General features: G+C 54.1%; 1 protein-coding gene across 1 annotated transcript in view; it reads left to right on the forward strand.

Annotated features, from left to right (window-relative positions):
- The window catches only part of WNT2B (Wnt family member 2B), a 46056-nt gene extending 26489 nt beyond the window's left edge, over positions 1–19567 (forward strand). Inside the window, exons 3-5 of the mRNA XM_065403565.1 lie at positions 6598–6875; positions 9921–10185; positions 19338–19567. Of these exons, the coding sequence (XP_065259637.1) occupies positions 6598–6875; positions 9921–10185; positions 19338–19567 (773 nt within the window). The remainder of the gene's footprint in view (positions 1–6597; positions 6876–9920; positions 10186–19337) is intronic.
- Positions 19568–21457: the final 1890 nt, after the last annotated feature.

A 21457-nucleotide genomic window follows, 5' to 3' on the forward strand; every position in this document is an offset into this window, starting at 1 on the left:
CCTAATTGAAAGTCAAGGCACCCTGTGCCAGGGGGTCGTCACATCCCCTGTCTGACAGTCTCAAGCCCCTTCCCTCCCAGACTCACCCCTGCAGCCTGTGGCCCCACCTCCTGTTTTAAAAGAGCAGCCAGTTCCCACCTCACTTGCACAGGACTCTGAGCACCCCAGAACCCTGCAGCTTGTCCTGCTGGACACCACCACCACCGCCGGGCTCATCTTCCTAGCCCTGCTCCAGCCACTGACGCTGCCAGACCTGATGTGAACTCAGCAAGCTTCTGCCCGTCAGCAGGAAGACAGATGCCCAAATGCCCTTGGTCGACCGACTTGATGGGAGCTGTGGTTCACACCCATCCAGGGGACAGTTGTGTCTCTAACCATGCTGTGCTAGGTTTCAGTAGCAGCCAGGGCAGGATTCTTCCCATGTACCCAGGAAGAAATCCCAAGCAGTGCAGCACCCACCCTGGGAAGGAGGATGGCTTTGTGCTTGAGGCATTGCACCAGGATTCAGGGCAGCTGGGTTCATTCTGGCTCTACCATCAACTCCCGGGGGGACCATGGCATTGGCACCAGATTCCAAAGGGACACTTCTGGCCAGACAGTCAAAAGAGCCCAGCACCCGACATGCCACGCTTGGTGTTCCAGCAGGCACCTTCAGGGCAGTGTGGTAGGGATGTACCTCATGGAGCAATGCCCAGCTGAAGAGTGGTTCCGACAAGGTGAAGGCATATTAACCCCCTTCTGGAGTCTAGCAGACCCCCTGTGTCCATTGCTACTGAGCCAGCTGTCTGTCCCCCCCTCCCCACACCCCTGGGGGTACATTACACTCACACTCCCAGACCTCAGCTATACCCAGAGGCTAAAGTCCCCCCTGAAAGCAGAGCCCCACGGCCTTCCCAGACAATATCCTCCCCCGCAGCCCCACAGTCAGCAGTGCACAGTGCAGCCAGCCCCTGATTCCCTTGCCCCCTCTATCCATCAGGTAGGTGCTCTGGTAACGCCGGCAGCTCCTATTATGCCAGCACTCAAGAATCACTTAGAAACCTCTTTTCCCTTGTTTCTCCGTGGCTAGGCTGCCATGTGTGGTAGGCTGGGTTACTTCCTTCGAAGCGGGACTATTCTCCAAGCTAATCAAGCGGTAACAGGAGCCTATCGCTGCTCTGGGACAGGAGTGGGTGGGGGAAGGAGACACCTCTGAAGAACAGGCTTGTATGTAAACAGTAATGGGATATATAAATATTTGGAGAGCAGGGCTGGCCAGGAGTCAGCTGCTCACATGGGAACTTGCTGTCTCCCTACGTGACAGGGAAGCCAAGACGGAGAGCAATTAGATCCCAGGACAACCACAGCTTTGGGTTCCAGAGGAGTGGGCCATAGGCCTGGCACTGAAGTGACACCTCCCTGTCCCCCGTCCCCCCGATATAGGGACAAGGGGGACAAAGGGTGCATTGTACCATAAATCAGAAGGCAATAGCCATGGGTGCAGCAGGGGGACTGCATCCTTCTCTGAAGCCTCCAGCATTAGCGGCTGAACTAGACAGACCATTACCTCACAGCACTAAAGCAGCCTAGTGCGGCCATTGCACTGCTCTAGAGAGTGAGCCAGGGAGGAAGGTTACTGACTACACAGACCATCCATCTGACCTAGTGCTTCTGGTCTCCACGCCCTGGCTGCAGGTAGCATCGCCAACTCGGAGCTTTCACAAATCAGGACTCTGGTCCCCAAATATCATGAGATTACTTTAAAAACCAGGGGATTAAAAATAGTGAGTGCTGAGGTCTGTTTGCCACCTGGCCTGGGAGCCTATAGGGGCCAGGTTTTCAGGCTAGTCTCTGCTACCAGGCACAGTAGAAACTTCCCTCTAAAAAAACAAATCAGATTCTCACATAGTACCACGACTCCAGGAGTTGGGGCTTTAAGAAAAAACACCAAATCCCATGAGACGTGATGAAGTTACAAGAGTTAGGAACACCATGAGCTCAAACAGTGGGCAACAATTTGCATCCTGCATGCCACAGAGACCATGCTGCACTGATCAGATACTGTAGCTCCTACCTCCATGGAAATGACAATAGCCAAGGTTAGAGTGTCCACAATGCCCCCCAGCCCCCATTAGCAGTCCAAGTCCAGAGGACCCCAAAAGGCTCATTTCTTTTAGGGTAAGAGTTCCCAGCCTGTTGGATATACTTTGCACCAGAAAGATGCAGGCATCTCCTGGGAGATGAGGGAAGTGTTTGCTAGGCAGAAGAGCAGGTTGGCACTCAGCTACTCTGAGGAAAAGGAAGAGCAAGGAGGGAGAGAGGTGTGGCTCAGTGGAGCCACAAAACTGCCCAACAGAGCAACAAGACCCAGCTCAGAAAAGTTTGAGCAAACGATACCAAGACTTATTTTAAATAAAGGCCACTAACAGCAATGAATACCTTTAATAATGTCAATCAAGCAGAGCCAGGCTCCTCTAGGTGACTCTTCCTCCAGCAGCCATAAAGAGCTGGCTTGCAGTTGCCAGTTTTATAGAGGGCTTCCTCACCCAGAACCCTTTGCAGGGAAGGGAAGTCCCACCCCTGTTTCTCTGGGTGATTGACACCCCATCCAGCCAATCAGCTCTCTTTTCCTCACTCCTGGTTCTGCAAAACTTTCACCCCTTCACAAGGGGTTCTGACACCCAATGCTCTCTGGACGGAGTGTTTTTAATTCATGTGTGATCAATTGTGAATGAGGCTGGAACCAGAATGATCTAGCAACAAGATAGATGATCCTGTCCTTTCCCACCCTGCCTGCCCACCTGCCCCCCCCCCCATACACTGGGTCACGTTCAGCCACAGGGCCTGGAGGCCAAGATCAGCTGGGAAGGTGCTTCCCTTCACCCCAGATAACTCATCTGGAGAGTGTCTGAGCACCCCTGGGTAGGAGGCAGAGGCACTGGCACCCTCACTGCACATCAGGGACTGGCTAGGAGGCAAGGAGGAAGGAGCTAGCTAGACCCAGAAAGATCCCAGTGCGGGTTACTGGAGGGAAGCTGTCTGGGTGGGAGGAGACAAAGGGGGAGCACTGTCGGCTGCAGCCTGCAGGAGAGATGGGTCTGGGGAACTGCCCCAGCCCCTGACTGAGGCACACTTGCTGCTGGGTCAGAGCCTTCCTGTCCCTGCAGAGCCAAGGGCAGAGGCTGGGGTTAAACCTGTTGGAGTTATGGGCCCCCCACAATCAGATGCAACCAATGGCTTTAAGCGCCTGCTCCCCGAATATGATAGAGGCCAGAGACCTCTGGCCTTTATCCCTGCCCACCCAGACGTTCAGACTGCAAAGCCTGTGACACCTGGAACTCCCTACGCTGAGTCCAGGGGCATCCTCCATAGCCCCAGTGCCTCCCCTGGGGCCTGGCACACGACAGCCTGGTGGGTAGAGGAGTCGCCCACCCTCTGGGATGCCCCACCTCTACCCCCGAGCCAGCAAACAGCGAGCAGCAGTTCCTGCCCTGGCAGCCCCGGGGACCCCCCAGGCTGCGTAAGCAGAGGCAGCAGTGTGCAGGAGCAGGGAGCCTACGTAGTGGCTGGAGCTGTATGTGTGACACTGGGCTGGGCACACACCCTGCCGTGCCAGGTCACCGTGCACGGGGCATTCACCCTTTCCCGGGCACCTCTGATCACCGTCCGCAGAGCAGGCGTCCTGCCTAGGACGCCAGTCCTCTTCCTGCCTGCTACACAGCGCCAGCGGCTGGTGCTGGGGTGTGGACTGCTCGCTGCTGGCCAGCAAGGGGTTCAGAAGGCCTGTGGCCCGTTGGATAGAGCTGGATGGATTACCCTGGGCAGCCCGGAGCTTTGGTTCATAGGTTGAGAGCAGAGAGATTGTGACCGTGTGTCCCCGAGCCCCCACGCACCCATGTTTGTTGGGAGAGCCAGCGAGGATGGAGAGCCGACAGGAGAGCTCTTGGCTTTGGTACCTGTCCCCCAGCTCTGGCCAGGTACCCAGAGAACTCTGTTCTTTGAGGCTGTGTTTGAAAGGGTCCCTCCTCAGTGAACCGATGCATGGTTTTGATTTGCAGCTGCTTTTACAACTTATAAAACCAGCTGTGAACTCAAACCAGAACCATAAAATACCAGGTGGCATCCTGTGCTGCTTGGGGCATCCTGCAGCCTGCCCATTTGCAGCTCCGGCAGGCTGGGATTGTAAGTGCTTCCCAGCACAGGAGGGGGAGATCAAAAGCTGGCTGCTGTCACTGCCCGAGAGGGAAGGGCTCCTCTGCTCTGGCTGCAGCAATGGGAGGAGAGGGAATGGCGGGGCAGATTGAGGTGTGAGGAGCTGGGAACTCAGCTAGAGATTTGAATATATGTACAGCCAATGTCCTGCAGAACGCCACGCTCTCCAGCCAGGGCAGGCACACCGGGCATGCCCAGGGAATTACCCCGAAAGGCACGACAGTTGGTGTCTTTTCTAGCTAAACCTCAATCTTCCATCCCATGTTGCCATGATACACCCCCCGCCTTCCATCAGCTCCGCTCTCTGGCCTTTGTCCCTTCCCAGTAGGGCCCAGCCCTTGTGCTTTCAGTCTGCCGCCTCCAGGGCAGTTCCCCTCTCAGCACCCTAACGCCCTTGGGTCTCTCCTCCATCACGCTGGCCATGGCATCCCTCTTGGGGGCTGGACTGTGCCCCCAGGTTCCACTTCGAGCTCATGCTTCCCAAGCTCGGCTTTGTGAGGCGAGGGATCTGCCGGGGGGAGAGCTCTGTGCAGGGACCTGCTGGAACCTGGCTCAGCTTTGTTCTTCCATGGGACTCCTATCTGCCGACAGGCCGCCCCCTTTATCTCCCTGTTCCTTCCAGGGGCCTTAGACTCTGACCTCACCAGATGGCAGCTCTAGTTCAAGCACGTTCCGAACAGGACCTCAAGCTCTATGCTCATCAGAGCCGCCCACCACTCATTGTCATCCCCGGGAGCTCCCTCTCAGAGCCGAGTTACACTGCTCCTGTGGTGCTCAGGGTCTCTGGGGAACTGTCCAGCAAAGGAACTCTGAACAGGCTGGTGCGAGTGCTGAGTACTGACTAGCAAGGCTTCTGGATAGCCCCCGGGGGGCATCTCCCGTCTCCTCCAGCTCCTCCAGCAGAGGAAAAAGTAAGCTCCATTACGCTTAGCAATGCTGACCACCGCCCGCCCAAAGCCCACCGTGCAGCACCGCTGCATTGCTTCCCAGGCTAATTCACACCCACACACCCCGTTAACAGCCGGCCCTTTGGGCCCACGTCCCCTGGTTGCTTTTTAACGTGGTTACAAAATGAACGGGGGGGCGGAATGCTCCGCTGGAGTTCTTCAGTCAGGCCGCAGGACGGGTCTTGGGGCCTGCAGAGCACAGCAGCCCGTGGCTCAGCTACCCCAGCACGTTAGCCCGCGCGCAGAGTCCCTCGGAGGGGTAACACACGGGGGTTATTTGTTTTTCAGTAGCTACTACAGGGCCCAGTAAGATAGTGGGGGGCCTTTGTGCCGGGCACTAAAAGAGAGGCTCTGCCCCACAGGGCTTTCAGGAAGCATGACACGAGACAACAGGTGACTCCCACAAATAAAAGGAATGGCAGGGGCCCAGGTAAACTGTCCTAATTACCAAGGCGCCGAGATCCCAGCCAGGCAGGGGGTGGGCTGGCATGGGATGGGCAAGCATCCTGGCAGAGCCAGCAGTGAGGGGGCTATAGGGTTGCCAACCCTCCAGGATTGTCCTGGAAACTCCAGGAATTAAAGATGAATCTTTAATTAAAGATTATGTCATGTGATGAAACCTCCAGGAATACATCCAACCTAAATTGGTAAGCCTAGGGGGCTAGCCTGGTGGCTGTGCAGCTGTTTGGCGGGACCGTGGGCAGAAGCATTACGGCACTTGAGGGAGACGTGGAGGTCGGGCGATAAAGGCCAGCGCTGCCAGGCTGCCAGTTCCTCCCTCCCAGTGCAGTCGTCACCCCCTTGTTGGCAACTACCGGGCTCTGCATGGCCCCGCCCCCCGGCTCATGCCATGCATTGCTCTTGCTGGGCAGTGTGATGGGGGACGAAGCGCAAGCGCTGCTAGCCAGCCCCCGGGTGAGGTGCCCCACTCACGCTGTTTGGGCTCGCAAGCCAGCCGTGACCTTAGCAGTCCAAAGCTGGGCTAGCGCCAGGTCAGCTCCAGGCCCTAGTGCCCGAGCATGGCCGTGAGGCAGACAGGGCAGGCGTGAGCAGCGCCAGCCAGCTGCCTCTGAGCTAGGCTGCCTCGTGCGGTAGGAAGATGGAGGCCGAGCATGCCCACCTGGCTGTGGGATGAGCAGACGGGCGGAGCTGGGAGGAACTGGTGGCCCCCAGCCCTGTAAGTCTGTTTAGCCGGGTTCAGTTGAGGCCCTGCCTTTTCCCAGCCGGAGTCCCCGGCCTGTGGCCTTGGCCGCTTTTATGCCCGTGGACTCTATGCATAGAGCAGGGGGGCAGAATGAGGAGGCAGGTGCCGCAGGGCCCTGTTGGAGGGGCCTCGGGGCAGCCAAGCACAGCCATGCTTTATACCTGGGGATGTCTCTGAGGTTTCCTGCTCTCATGGGGCTGCCTATGCCCGGGCCCGGTGCACACCCTCAGGCCTGTCCCTTGCTCCCCCCGGCAGGCAGCAGAGAGGCGGCCTTCGTCTACGCCATCTCCTCGGCCGGGGTCGTCTACGCCATCACCCGGGCCTGCAGCCAAGGGGAGCTGAAAGCCTGCAGCTGCGACCCCCTGAAGCGTGGCCGTTCCAAGGACGAGCGAGGGGAGTTCGACTGGGGCGGCTGCAGCGACAACATCCACTACGGGATCAAGTTCGCCAAGGCCTTTGTGGACGCCAAGGAGAAGAAGGTGAAGGACGCCCGGGCGCTGATGAACCTGCACAACAACCGCTGCGGGAGGACGGTGAGTACCAGGGTCCAGGCCCGGGCCAGCGCCAGAGCCCGGCGACTGCAGCCGGCCCAGGCCACCACCCTGGGCCAGCTTGCAGCCTGAATTCCTACCCTGCAGGGCCCCTCTGCACCCAGCCTGGTGCCCAGTAGCCAGGCTGTTGCCGAGCTGTGGGCACAGCTGTTCACACCCCCCTCGGGCTGAGCACCTAGGGACAGCATAGGGCACAGGAACTGAGCAGCCGCTGTGCCAGGCCCCTTGCTGCAGCCCCAGTCGGCCACTGGAGCCTGGCAGGAAAGCAGCTTTCCTCCCCAGCCGGGCGCTCCGGGGTGAGATAGCTGCCGGCTGATTCCCAGCCAGAGGCACAAACTCTCCAGTGGGGGGGACCCCGTTCCAGCCCACACCCTCCCCCCACCAGCCGGAATGCCCTCGCCTGCCTGGACTCCCCACCCTGGCTGTTTGCAGCCCAGCAGTGCTAGTTTGTGGGGGGAGGGTAAGGGGGCTGGGAACAGCACATCCAGCCTCCAGGGCACAACAGGGCCCCTGTGTTTGGGATGATTCCCCATTTAACTGGGACTCTCTCAGAGGCAACCAGACTGGCAGTGCCCTCCCCACCCCCGCTTGCTGAGCTGCTTGCTTCCAAGCTCTTCTCTGCAGCAAAGAGCCCAGGCTCCTGCACGAGCAGCTGGGAACATGGAGGAGCAGCTAGTGCCGGGTCCCTGCACTAGCAGGGGAGCAGATGGATCCTGTGGGCCACCAGGGCCTGCAGCCCTCCCTGCAGTCCCACTGGCCTTGAGGAAGGCAGAGCCCCATGTGACATCCCGCAGGGTATAATCTGGACTGCTGAATAGCTGTGTCTCCTATCACACTGCTTTACTGGGGAGCAGCCCCTCCTGGCCAGTTCACACACAGCCTCCAGCATGTCCCTTGCTCCCAGCTGCACACTACTGAGTGCTACTAGCTGGCCACTCATGAATGACACAGCAGAAGACCACCGGCAGATTCCTGGTCCCAGCCTTGTCCCCCAGAAATGTGTGTCATGTCCTGCTCAGCACACGGCTGAACAATGCAAGCTCATAGAAAATCTGTCATTTCATCAATGGAACATGATATGCACCAACCTTGTGATCCCAAATGGAGTTTCCTACACACTTTAATCCAAACACACTGGTTAAGATTAAACAATAAAATAAGTTTATTAACTACAGAAAGATAGATTTCAGAGGAGCAGCCGTGTTAGTCTGTATCCACAAAAAGAACAGGAGTACTTGTGGCACCTTAGAGACTAACAAATTTATTTGAGCATAAGCTTTCGTGGGCTACAGCCCACTTCATCGGATGTAGTGTAAAATACAGTAGGAAGATATATATATACACAGAGAACATGAAACAATGGGTGTTACCATACACACTATAAGGAGAGTGATCAGTTAAGGTGAGCTATTATCAGCAGGAGAGAAAAAGAACTGTTTGTAGTGGTAATGAAAATGGCCCATTTCCAGCAATTGACAAGGAGATGTGAGGAACTGGGGGGGGGGGGGGGGGGGGAGGAAATAAGCATGGGGAAATAGATTGTAAGTGATTACAAGTGATGATGCATCAAAGTCAGGATTGGTTACAAAAGAAATGAGTAAAACGCCAGCTAATACCTAACTTAACAAGCTAAGTGAACTGAAAAGCAAAAGGTTTTGTCTTGGCATACATTTACTGCAGTCTGTACTGGCTGAAAAGCCAGCCAGAACCACTGCTCCCCCAGTTCAACGATGCTTTCCTTGTCTTTTGAGCATTGCAGCTGCCATGAGCAGTGATGGGGGAGAAAGAGGTGATTTGAGGCCACTGTCTCTCCTTCTTACACCACTCTCCCCTCTGAGGATTACCCCCAGCTGGGTGCAGGTGACACGTAGTGTCTTGTGGATGTGAGCGTTGACGAAATGTAGATTTCTCTTTCACATCTTCCCATTGCTGGAGAATGGTCGCTTAACTAAGTGATAACCCAGGTGACTGTGTTGATACATGTCTGGGTGTGCCAGTGTCTCCGAAGAACTGGTTTAGGTCTGCCTGTCTAACTTTGGAACATGTTACAGCAACGTTATACAGTAGAAACTTGTAACTTTACATACACGGTTGATGCACACATTTTACTAGGATGATAATGTTCAGCAGATTACAACGTTTCAAATGATACCTCACGAGGCAGACTTTGTACAACATTTATCATAGTCTTGTAAAAGTGGTGAACATCCGTCACACCCCATTAGCACTGAAGTCAGGCCTGTGTCTGTGTCCCCTTCTGGACAGAGCTAACCCCTGACCTGTCCCCAGCCCATGAGCTCAGTTTTATAAATGGCCTGATGCTGAAAGCTCCCTTCTCTCAATCAGTCTTATCGCTCCTCCCACACCCATTCCAGGATAAACGGCCACAGGGCAAGACAACTAGCAGTAGCACAGACCTGCTTTCAACTGAAGCTTTGTCTACACTGGCAAGTGAACGACAAAACAGAGATTAAAAAAAACCTCACACCCGAAAGTCAAAAGTTTTGCCGACGACAAGCACTGGTGCGAACACACTAACACCGCTTGTGGGGGGTGGAAGTTTTTTGTCAGCACAAACAGCAGCTACACTGTGCACCTTTTAGCGGCATGGCTGTAGCGACACAGCTGTGTCGCTGAAAACTGCATTGTGTAGACATAGCCTGAGATGTGCCCTGTGCATAAATCATTCCTGTGGCCTTTTGGTGTCAGAGCTGTTGCAAGGGGAGAGAGGTTTGTGGCATGGCAGAGGCCTTCTGCCTTCAATCCCTGCTGCTCGGCTCCCTAGGGTGATCAGGGGGCTTCACAAAAGCCAGTCTTGCGTGATTTTCCAAAGCCTCCCTTTGGCTCTTCTGAGAAGAAGGCTCACAGAACTCCCTGCCTCTTCCCATTAGCTATCACCATCCCACGTGGGCATGAAACAGTGAGCAACTCCAGGAGGCTGAGCATCCATGGCTGGGATCTGACCGACGTGAGTGCAACGGGCTGGCTCGGCCCTACCTTTTCCTCATGGCCTCTTTTCTCTTATAGGCTGTCAAGCGATTCCTGAAGCTGGAGTGTAAATGCCATGGAGTCAGCGGCTCCTGCACCCTAAGGACTTGTTGGTTGGCAATGTCAGATTTTCGGAAAACTGGGGATTACCTTAGGAAGAAATACAATGGGGCCATCCAGGTGACAATGAACCAGGATGGCACCGGCTTCACCGTGGCCAACAAGAACTTCAGGAAACCCACCAAAACAGACCTGGTGTACTTTGAGAACTCTCCTGATTACTGTGTGATGGACAAGTCGGCAGGTAAGAACAGCTGTCTGCATGTCCAGTGCGGCGGGCAATCTAGCAAAACATCTCTCACCCCCTTGCCAGGCCTGCAGTCTCCCACTAACCCACAGGAGGACTCCCACAACCCATATTAAAGAGCAACCCACCCCTTGGACTATTTGCTCTCAGCCCAGTTGTCGAATTTAGGCAGCACAGGCCTATCTCACCTGGTTACCACTTAGAGACCAGGTGGGTGAGGTGTTGTCTTTTATTGGACCAACTTCTGTTCTGAGAGAGACAAACTTTTGAGCCAGAGAGCTCTTCTTTAGCCCAGAACTGTCTCCCCAGCAGAAGTTGGTCCAATAAAAGATATGACCTCCCCCACCTTGTCTCTCTAATATCCTGGGACCGACACGCCTACAGCCGCACTGCAGTTACTGCTTGGCATTTAGCTTGCACGTGTAGAGGGCTGCCTAGCAGAGAGTGAGGATTGAACGCCTGCGGCTGGGGCCGGGGCTGCACCAGCAAGGCAGAATGTAGGGTAACCTCCAGCATACGCTGTGCGTTCTCGGCTGTTCCATTGCTTTGTGGGACGTGTCCAGGTTTCAGAGCCATATTTATTCCCTTCTCTCCGCCCTCAAAGGCTCCACAAAACAGCCCCTGAGGGGGTTTACTGTGGAATTTCTCATGACAAGAAAAAAATTAAAATAAAAAGCCCAACAGCATCTTCCCAACCAGCAAAGTCCGTGATTGTGAAAGTGCAACTTGCAGACCGCTACCACTTGGGCAGTCTGAGCAGCAAGGGATTATGGGAGCTGCAGTAGGTAGCAGGAAGGACATGAAGGGGGCTGGCTCTGTGCTGCACGCCTGGGAAATCAGAGGTGACTCAGGCAACGGGGCAGGGGAGGCTCAGTCTGATGTGAATCCTGTAGCCATCCAAGCGCACAAACGTCCAGGTGTGAAAAAATGGTGAATGGCAGTTGTCAGGCTGCTGCTGGGAAGGAGTCAGAGGAGCCCCACGCAGGCAGCCCAGCTCTGGAAACACCCCAGCCATTTGCAAGCCTGCTTATTGCTGTGTGTCACTCAGCGCCGAGCGAGGGGCTGGTGGCTACTTCTCCTCTGGGGCTTTCAGCCGAATATACTAATCAGCTCGGAGTCCCAACAGCCAGGGGGGAGCCAGCCCACTGGAGTTCGCCTTACTGGCCTCAGGAAACTCCTGTCAAACGTCCCAGTGCCTTTCCCCAAGTTCTGCCACCCTCCCACCACCAGGGCCCTTCACAGCACAGGGCCCAGCTCTAAGCAGCGTGGGTTTGATCTGGTTACACTCTGACCCCATATGCTCAAACGGTAGGAAAGAAGGTGCATTGAGGGCCCAGGAATATCAGGGAATCATCCCCCAGTATTACCAGGCAGCCGCTGCCGCCTACACCTGCCCTCCAAGTTATCAGCATGTTCCCTGGGCAGCAGCCAGCACTAGAAGTGAGCAAGGGGCAGAAATTCTGCTGGGATAGAGATTTGCATTGCACCGGTTTCTCCAGAATTTCACCTGCCCCAGTTCTGGGTGTATGTGATTGGAGACTCCTCTCTAAACCCTAGGCCTTTCTTGGACACACTGCTCCACAGGGCCGGCTCCAGGCACCAGCTTGTCAAGCAGGTGCTTGGGGCGGCCACTCCAGAGAGGGGCGGCACGTCCAGCTATTCGGCGGCAATTCGGCGGACGGTCCCTCACTCCGGCTCGGAGCGAAGGACCTCCCGCCGAATTGCCGCCGCAGATCGCGATCGCGGCTTTTTTTTTTTTTTGGCTGCTTGGGGTGGCCAAAACCCTGGAGCCGGCCCTGCTGCTCCAGCACGCTGCCATGCAGGGTGTGCACGAGCTGTTACTGCAGGCTTTTGAGTCACTGCAGCTACACTGCATGGACTTGGGGCGACGTGCAGAGAAGTCCAAGTTGCTGTTATTCAGCTTCTGCAGAGAAAGCACCCGGTCTTCTGTGTGACGGTTCTGGCCACCAGGTCAAACAGCCCTGCATTGCCATCGGTTTCCCTGGCAACAGGCACAGCTCCCTGGACCCAGCAGTGCAGCCGCGGTACCCAGGCAATCTGTGAGGGAGGAAAATAGCAATGAACAAACGGTTTCTACACTTAAACAAGCCACTCGCCCCACATTTATTCTATGCATCAGCAGCACAGAGGTATTTCTACCTTCTAGTAGTCCCACCCGTCCCCTTCCACCTCAGCCACCCCATCATACACATACGCAGACCCGTGGCTGGTCTCTGCCCCAGGTGGAGGGAGCCTAGCCGTACCTGCCGCCGTGTTGCAATCAAGCCAGCAGAGGGCGTGTATGCCAGCGGCAAATTGGATGAACTGACAGGGCAGAAGTAGCTCACAACCAGTTCGTTGCTGCCTTTGGCACCAGGCAACCCCATGGAGCAGCACGGTGGTTTCAGTAAATACCATGCACCCTCCTCCTGATCAAAGACATGCTCCAAACAATCAACCAAACACACAATAAACCAACCACAAACTTTGTCACCCTTGTGCAGGGGCAGGGCCGGCTCCAGGGTTTTGGCCGCCCCAATCGGCGCGCAAAAAAAAAAAAGCCGCAATCGCGATCTGCGGCGGCAATTCGGCAGGAGATCCTTCGCTCCGAGCGGGAGTGAGGAACCGTCCGCCAAATTGCCGCCGAATCGCTGGACCTGCCACCCCCTCCGGAGTGGCAGCCCCAAGCACCTGCTTGGCAAGCTGGTGCCTGGAGCCGGCCCTGTGCAGGGGCGGCTATATGTATTTTGCCACCCCAAGCACGGCAGGCAGGCTGCCTTCGGCGGCTTGCCTGCGGGAGGTCCGCCGGTCCCGCGGCTTTGGCGTCCCCGCCGCCGAATTGCCGCCGAAGCTGCCGGACCGGCGGGCCTCTCGCAGGCATGCCACCGAAGGCTCCCTGACTGCCGCCCCCACAGCGACCGGCAGGCCGCCCCCCCAGCAGCTTGCCGCCCCAGGCACATGCTTGGGGCGCTGGTGCCTGGAGCCGCCCCTGCCCTTGTGTAACCTTCAGAGCCAGCCAGGGCCACTTCAGACATGCCTGTACAGTTAAACTCACAAAGAGGAACAAAAGAATCATCAAGCCAGGCCCAGGGCATATTCAGACCTGACTTACTTACTCACTCTCTCTCTCTCTCTCTCTCTCTCACACACACACACACACACACACACACACTTCAGACAGGTTAATATTAAAAAACTTATATTTTGTTGAACAATTTTTTTCACCATTTGGGGGTTTTTGAGCAGTGGGTCTGAATTTTTTATTTGTGAAAAAATTCTAAAAAACAGCAAAAGAATTCAAAAGCGTTTCACAACTACTCGTTTTCCAACTAGTTCTAATAAGCACTAACAACATAGCAAATTAAAACCAAATAGCCACATGGTTTATTAATCACGCAACTGGAATTCCATTGCGATTGCAGCCATGCACTGCAGGGCCCTGCGGCTGGACTCGGCGGGTGCATCTACGCTGCAGCTGGGAGCGAGACTCCCGGCCCCGGATGACAGACACACACAAGCACTCGAGCTAGCTTGCTAAAAATAGCAGTGTGGACGTTATGGCCCAGGCTGGAGCTCAGGTTCTCCAGCCCGCCCTCATCCCTAGGTGTCAGAGTCCCAGCTCCAGGCCGAGCCGCGGCTGTCTACACAGCTGTCTTTACAGTACTAGCCCAAGTCTGTGGAGTTGGGGCAGGAGGCTCGCTGCCACAGGCTCCAAAATGCTGTGCAGACAATCTGCCAAGCTGGGCTGCAAGGCTCGCTCCCAGCTACAGCGTAGACATGCCCTGACGTCCTGGCCAGGCCGTGAACTGTGAAGTCAGTCAGAAAATAGACTCAAATGAGTCGAATTTTCAGTCTTGCTTTTTTGGGAGGGTTTGTTTAAAATGTGTCCCAAAAACTGAGTACTAAACCCACACACGGCACTAGTGTAATACCAACAGACCCCAGTTGTTGTCGGGCGGGATTGAACCTGGGACCTCTGGAGCTTAGTGCATGAACCTGTATCGCATGAGCTAAAAGCCAATTGGCCGTTAGCTACAGGGTGACCAGATGTCCTGATTTTATAGGGACAGTCCCGATTTTTGGGTCTTTTTCTTATATAGGCTCCTATTACCCCCCACCCCCGTCCCGATTTTTCACATTTGCTGTCTGGTCACCCTAGTTAGCTAAGGCTGTACAGCAGACTCATTTGATCTCTAAGTGGTCTTTGTGCCACTGGATGGGACAGAACACCCCACCCAGGTGTGTGGGTTAAACTATCACCTTCCATCAGAGCCTCACAAAGCGCTTTGCACTGTACAAACAGCAACCTGCATAGCAGGACGTGACGAGAGCTGGTCAGGAAAGAATTCCCTCTTCTCCCCCAGAGGGAGAGGGGTTTGATAAAAAAATGAAACCCCCCAAATCTAACACATTTTCATTTTAACACCCAAAAGTTTGTTTTTTCCCCCCAATGAAAACATGAAAATTTGTCAAAAATAAGTTTTAAATGAAAAACTAACCATTCTTTTTGACAAAATTTCAACCCCCTCTAGTAAGTATTACCCTGTGGCCTGGTCCACACTAACCCCCCACTTCGAACTAAGGTACGCAAATTCAGCTACGTTAATAACGTAGCTGAATTCGAAGTACCCTAGTTCAAACTTACCGCGGGTCCAGACGCGGCAGGCAGGCTCCCCCGTCGATGCCGCGTACTCCTCTCGCCGAGCTGGAGTACCGGTGTCGATGGCGAGCACTTCCGGGATCGATTTATCGCGTCTAGACAAGATGTGATAAATCGATCCCAGAAGATCGATTGCTTACCGCCGGACCCGGCAGTAAGTGTAGACCTACCCTGTGTTACTGAAGGGGGAATTGAAGCAGAGAAGTGAAGTAACTTCACCCAGAACTTGCCCAAGGTCTCGCAGTGAATCAGAGGACAGAACTGGAAACCCAGGAGTCATCTCAGTTCTTCGCTCTTCCCACTAGACCATGCTGCATCCACTACTAGAATCATAGACTTTAAGGTCAGAAGGGACCATCATGATCATCTAGTCTGACCTCCTGCACATTGCAGGGCACAGAACCTCGCCCACTCCTGAAATATCCCCTAACCTCTGGCTGAGTTACTGAAGTCCTCAAATCATGGTTTAAAGATTTCAAGTTACAGAGAATTCACCATTTACACTAGTTTAAATCTGCAAGTTTAAACTAGTCCTATCTAAACTCTGTCTCCATTTCAGATGCTGGGAGTCAGCCTGTCTGACTGACCCTTACACTGGTGTTAATCCAGAGTAACCCCATTCATTTGCACCAGGGCAAAGCTGAGCAGAATCTTCCAAAGTGATCTTCAGTCACTCAAAGTCTCCCTTACCTACCTGAACCAGTGCAGAGAGCAATGAACAAACCTTTACATGGGGTTTTCAGAGCAGCAGCAGGCCACAGTCTTTTTTTTTTTTTCTTTTCTTTTTCTTTTTTGTGCGACCAGAGAAGCCTGGACTTCCAGGCGGTGTGGGGTAAGAGCAGCTATGCCAGTTCACTGGCAGCTGCACCAGCTCTGCAAAGGCCGTTAGCCCTGCAGAGGGCTTCACAACTGGAGACATTTCCACTTCTAAATAGGGGTTGGCCAGGGCCACTTAACTGGACATTCAAGCCCGCTGTCTCCTGCCCAGCTGTCTGCCAATGCCTTGGTACAGGTCCCAGGTCCAGTAGCTTCCTGCTGTGTATAAACCTTTGCTCCTAGTACTTGGCCTCTCCAGCCGTCATACAGGATAATTAAACCACAAGTGAAGGGAATTTGACACACGCTAGTGGGGAGAGCTCTTTGCATACCTGCCTCAAGGGAGGGCTGGCTGCATGTTCCATCCAGCTCAGAGTAACACACCCCAGGGGAGACAGGGCCAGGCACAGGGAGAGAGCAAACCCAGGGAATGCAGAGCCAAACTGCGAAGACGAGAAGGGGGTGGGGGGGGATATCCATGGCCTGTACCTGGCCTAGAGAACGGATTAGTGCACAGACAGAGGGTGGGGTGGGGAAGGAAGATCAGCAAAGCTGAGGGGATGTTTAATAGGAGAGTTTCAGCCATTTTAGGAGGTTGCTTCCAAATCTCCACCTCTCACACACTAGGAGCTGCCGTGAGGGTCTGGCTGATGGGCCAGTGCAGCCGGAAGGCTCTGGGCTAGGGAAGGCAGCTTGGAAATCACCCCGGGCATGCAGCGCTTTCCAAAGGAGCAGCAGAGAGCACGAACAGGGCTGGCCCTGGTTGTGCATACAGAGCGCACAGATAGAAGTGCGAGGACGGTCCCCAGGGCAGCAGGAGGGGCTAAGGTAGCAGTGACAGAAATGATTCAAGAATTGGGGAGTAGCTCTGAGGAGAAAGTCACATCCAGCCCCCCTGAAGGGGCCCAGCCAGAGGGTCCCCTCCGTGGGGCGGCACCATGCCCAGCCTGCTGTCTCAGGAGCGGCGGCCTGGAAAGCGTGTGCCAGTCCCGGCTCAGGGGAGCCTGTGCGCGTGGGCTGTTCATCAGATTCCACCCTCTGTAGCCTCTTCCTCCCTAGGGACCCATAGAGCATTAAACACACGAACCCCTGCAGCACCCGCGGGCCTGATCCTTTCCCACTGTACTGGTGGGGAGGCAGCGGCAGAATGAGTGCCGTGGCAGAGCTGAGAGCCCAGGAGTCCTCTAAACCCTGGGCCTGCTATTTTATATGCCTCTCCCCGCAGACTCTCTCTGCTCCTCCCTCACACCAGCTGGCAAGGCACACAGGCAGGAGGATTCCAGCAGAATAGACAAGCCTGCGTTACCGCCTTTGCTGGATACTAGAAATCACCGAGCACGAGTTAGCACCGCTCTGCTACCACCACTCTCCCGGTGCTACCTGCTTCCCTAGGCCTGGCATGAGCAGTACAGAGTCCCCGAAGCCAGCCAGCTGAGTCTGGCCTGTCGTGCTGTGAAGCCAGGGCCACCCAGGGGGGGGGGGGGCAAGTGGGGCAATTTGCCCCAGGCCCCGGGCCCCACAGGGGCCCCCACGAGAATATAGTATTCTATAGTATTGCAACTTTTTTTATGGAAGGGGCCCCCGAAATTGCTTTGCCCCGGGCCCCCTGAATCCTCTCGGCAGCCCTGTGTGAAGCTGATGAGCAGCGCAGACACTGATGCTAGGATGGGCACAGCCTGCAGCTCCAGAGGGGATTCAGCAGTGCCCAATGTTCAGAGACCTGGCGAGCATTCGCTGCTGAAACCAGGAGCACGGGGCTGGTGTAGATACACACGTCCATCAGGTTCGTTAAACTGACACGAGCTCCTGCCAGGGCAGAAGTGGCTTCAACCATTCTGGCTTGAGCTGGTTTAGGCAAAAGCAAGATCAGCCATTTCTAAACCAGTTCACGTGTCAGACAGAGGTGAAAGGGGACCGGTTTGTGTCTAGACAACCCCTGAACTGGATCCAAGGGAGAGGCCAGAAGAAGAAGGAATTTACTCAGTGCATTGCCCCAATTCCCCAGAAACCAAAGGCCTGTCTGAATAAGGCGTGATCAGCAAGGCTGAAGGTCCCTGTCCCTCACCAGCTCGGTCCCTCAGCTATGGCTAGACGGCTCAGAGCGGCTGCTAGAGACCAAACTGGGGCCTCTTTCCCCTCAGAGACCTGACCTCAGCCAGGGCAGGTCTGAACTCGTCTGATACTAGACAGAAGATGTGACCTCAGGGCCCAGACCCCCCCCCCCACCACATCCTCCAACAGAAACCCCGCAAGAGAGGAAAGGCTCTCCATTGACATGGGCACTTGCACACAACACTGCCCCCCAAAATGAGAATGCGAGGGGTTTGTGCTAGGAAAACTAGAGCCCAAGAATTCTAGGAACCGTACAGACATAGGGAAGAGCATGCAGGTTCAGTTTGGGGCCTGAGCGACCCCTCGGCTCTCCCTGTTGTTTAAAGCATGCATTACTGGGTCTTTCCCTGCTGCTCTTTAGGGGGCTTAGCTGATACCATTTATGTCCATGCATGCAGAGGCCCTCATCTATGGGAACCAATTCCCCATTTCCCTGCGCCTGGTGCAGTCATTTACGCCAGTGGAGAGTGAGTGGGGAATGTTACCGTGCCAATGTGGCAGTGGTTCCCACCCACGTTGCACTGGTCTAATCATCAGCCTTAGGTGCAGGGCCACGGGGAATTGGGCCCCAATGACTCCTGAGCACTAGCCAGTAGATGCCACGCTTGTGCTTTTGCTTATGGGGCTACCACGGGATCAGGGACTTTAAGGCAGGCCACTTTGTATGACCAGGCTCCACCATGTGGGCCAGCGCTCAGAGCAGCTCGGGGCAAAGCGTCTCTATTTCTGAACCCATCTGCCCTGTGAGTTCTGAGCCACAGGACACAAATGAAACGTGGTTCAAGGATGTGGCCTGGTTGAAAATTTATACAGAAAATTGTGCTCTGCATTTCATAGAAAGACCTGGGGCTGTTGTGTAAGGATTCACGTCCTCTATGGACGAGGGAGCTGAATGCTAAGGCAGAAAGACAATTGGTCCATAGATCTATAAACATACTGCTGTTGACCCACAAGGCACAGTATGATCCCTGCACCCAAGAACCTACCATGTAAAAACAGTAAATTAGGAGTTCATGCACTGCTAAAACAGCATGTGTTTAAACTCAGTCTCTCCAACTTATATTGCAGTAGGGCCTAGTGGCCCCCCAATCCTGACCTGGTCCCATCACGTGAGGTGCTGTACAGACAGAGAACAAAACAGGCAGGCCCTGGCCCAAAGACCTTACAGTCTAGATGGACAGTAGTTGGTTTCAGAGAGCCCCTGATAGCAATGCCTGGAAAATCACCCCAAAAACTATACAAGGGGAACTAGATAAAAAGAACGAGATAGGTCCATCAATGGCTATTAGCCAGGATGGGCAGGGATGGTGTCCCTAGCCTCTGTTTGCCAGAAGCTGGGAATGGGTGACAGGGGATGGATCACTTGATGATTCCCTGTTCTGTTCACTCCCTCTGGGGTAACCTGGCATTGGCCACTGTTGGAAGACAGGATACTGGGCTGGATGGACCTTGGGTCTGACCCAGTAGGGCCGTTCTTATGTTCTTATGTCACAATGGTGCGTTTTCATTCATGGCGAGATTGAGCGGGACAGTGTAATGAACCCTTGCTTCCTTCCTACAGGTTCCCTGGGGACGGCGGGTCGTGTGTGCAATAAGCTGTCCCGTGGGACCGACGGCTGCGAGGTCATGTGCTGTGGCCGGGGCTATGACACCACCCGCGTCACGCGTATCACCAAGTGCGAGTGCAAGTTCCACTGGTGCTGCGCTGTGCGCTGCAAGGAGTGCGAGGACACTGTTGACGTGCACACGTGTAAAGCACCGAAGCGGGCCGAGTGGTTAGACCAAACCTGAGGAGACAGGAACCAGAGAGGGAAAAACAAACTCACGCACGACCCGTGCCCCATGGGCCATGGCATTCCGGGAGCTGTAGTTCAGCTGCATGGCTTTTATTTAATTAATTCTGCAAAGCACTAACGACAGGACTACATTTCCCAGGAGATACCGTGGACCCTTCCAACTGCTCAGCAAATCTATCCCCTTCCCTAGAAGGAGTCTGCAATCATTGCTTAAACTGTGAAGCTTCCTCTGCCCATTGTCGTCTTGCAAAAGGTCAGTGCAGCTGCTTACGAACTTGAGACCGATCATCGGAACGTGGGTGACTGATCCCTGCGTGTCCCTAAAGAATTTTGTTGCTATAAATTAAATTTCACCAGGAAAACAAACAAAAAACCCCAAAACAACCGTCACCAACCTAGAGCAAACTATGAAATCCTTGCAGAAAGCTCTCTCTCTTTGCTTTGTTTTTAGCGAGGCCCAAGGAAGGATGTTGCAAAGCCCTAAGGAACTCGATGGTCTCAAACAGACCCAGCATGTTAATGCACGGCTGCACTATAGACAGGAGCTGACAAGAGCAACTCTTTGTAAGTGGACTTTTCTTCCACTCCTCAATGAAGATGACAGGCAGAGTTGCAAATTGTCACCCAAAATCTGATTAACTACTAAGGGGGGGGGGGGAATCCAGAGAGAGAGAGAGCAAAGAGTCTGTGAAGAGACTGGTAGGTTTTAAAGTAAACTAATATAACAGTGGCTCTTTGTAAAACTCATTTGTATGTTGTGTATACTGCTTTATTATTTTAAGATAAAATTCATTATAAACCTATATCAGAAACCAACGCTCTTTGCTTTGTGCATTACTACACGTGTGACTGGGAGCGAGAGCTTCTCTTCACAGTCTCCAATACAGAAGCCGACCTGCTTCCCCACTCTGTTTAAAGCCTGTAGGCTGGCAGATGGTGCAGTCTTCCAGTGAGATTTCCACCACAACCCCCTGAAATGATCATTCTTGGCTTTCCATGAAGATCGTCAACATGCCAGACATGTCCCACCAGAACAGAACAATAGTTCAGGTAGAGCCTCCTGTCTCTACCGCTGGCTGCCTTATAGGCAGGCAGTTCTCTGTGTAAGCCGCCTGACTGCACAGTGCTAGACCAAGTACTAGGTTAGCCTCCAGATCTTTGCTGAGTTGCTGAAACTTTATTATTGACCGAAATTCAAGTTGATAGAAAAAAATACTTGTTACCACCCCACACACACCACCCCTTGCCCCCCACCACCGCAAGCCCTAAATTAGGCCTAGTCTACACACAGAAATTGCACCAACTACCTACGTTTCTGAATGAGTATAGTTCAATCGGCGCAGCCTGGGAGTGCAGAGAATTTGGTTTAAGGGTGCTTTACGTTGATTTGTTAGCCACTCTGAGCTGGTTTAAGACTTTCCTAACAAGCAGGTCGCACCAGTGTAACTAAACTGGTTCAGAAACCGATGTAGCTAACCCAATGTAATTTTTGCGTATAGACTGGCCCACCATTTGTGGTGTCCAACTCTCAAGAGTATGCACCCTTGCTTGGACAGTATTGTGCCTTAGGAGTTAACTGTAATTTAGTGTGTCCGATGCACATTCCCCTCCCGCCTGGTGGGTTTACAGTAGTGTATTTATTTACTGGGATACAGATATAGTTCGTTTTTGTGTCATTTTATACAAGTCCTTTAAAGGCAATATATATGAAATGCCATGATACTGAATCAAATGGTTAAGGATGCCTCTAAACTCTCCTCCCCAAGTTTGCTTCCCTATTTGCCCAGGGCGAGTCATGCTTGTTTGATGGCTGACTAAAGTGTGACTGGGTTTTCCATGATCAATCATCCTGCTGAAGGGCAGGTGAGTAAACGGTGTGCCTGAA

The sequence above is a fragment of the Emys orbicularis genome, chromosome 4 (assembly GCF_028017835.1).
Source record: "Emys orbicularis isolate rEmyOrb1 chromosome 4, rEmyOrb1.hap1, whole genome shotgun sequence".
NCBI lineage: Eukaryota > Metazoa > Chordata > Testudines > Emydidae > Emys > Emys orbicularis.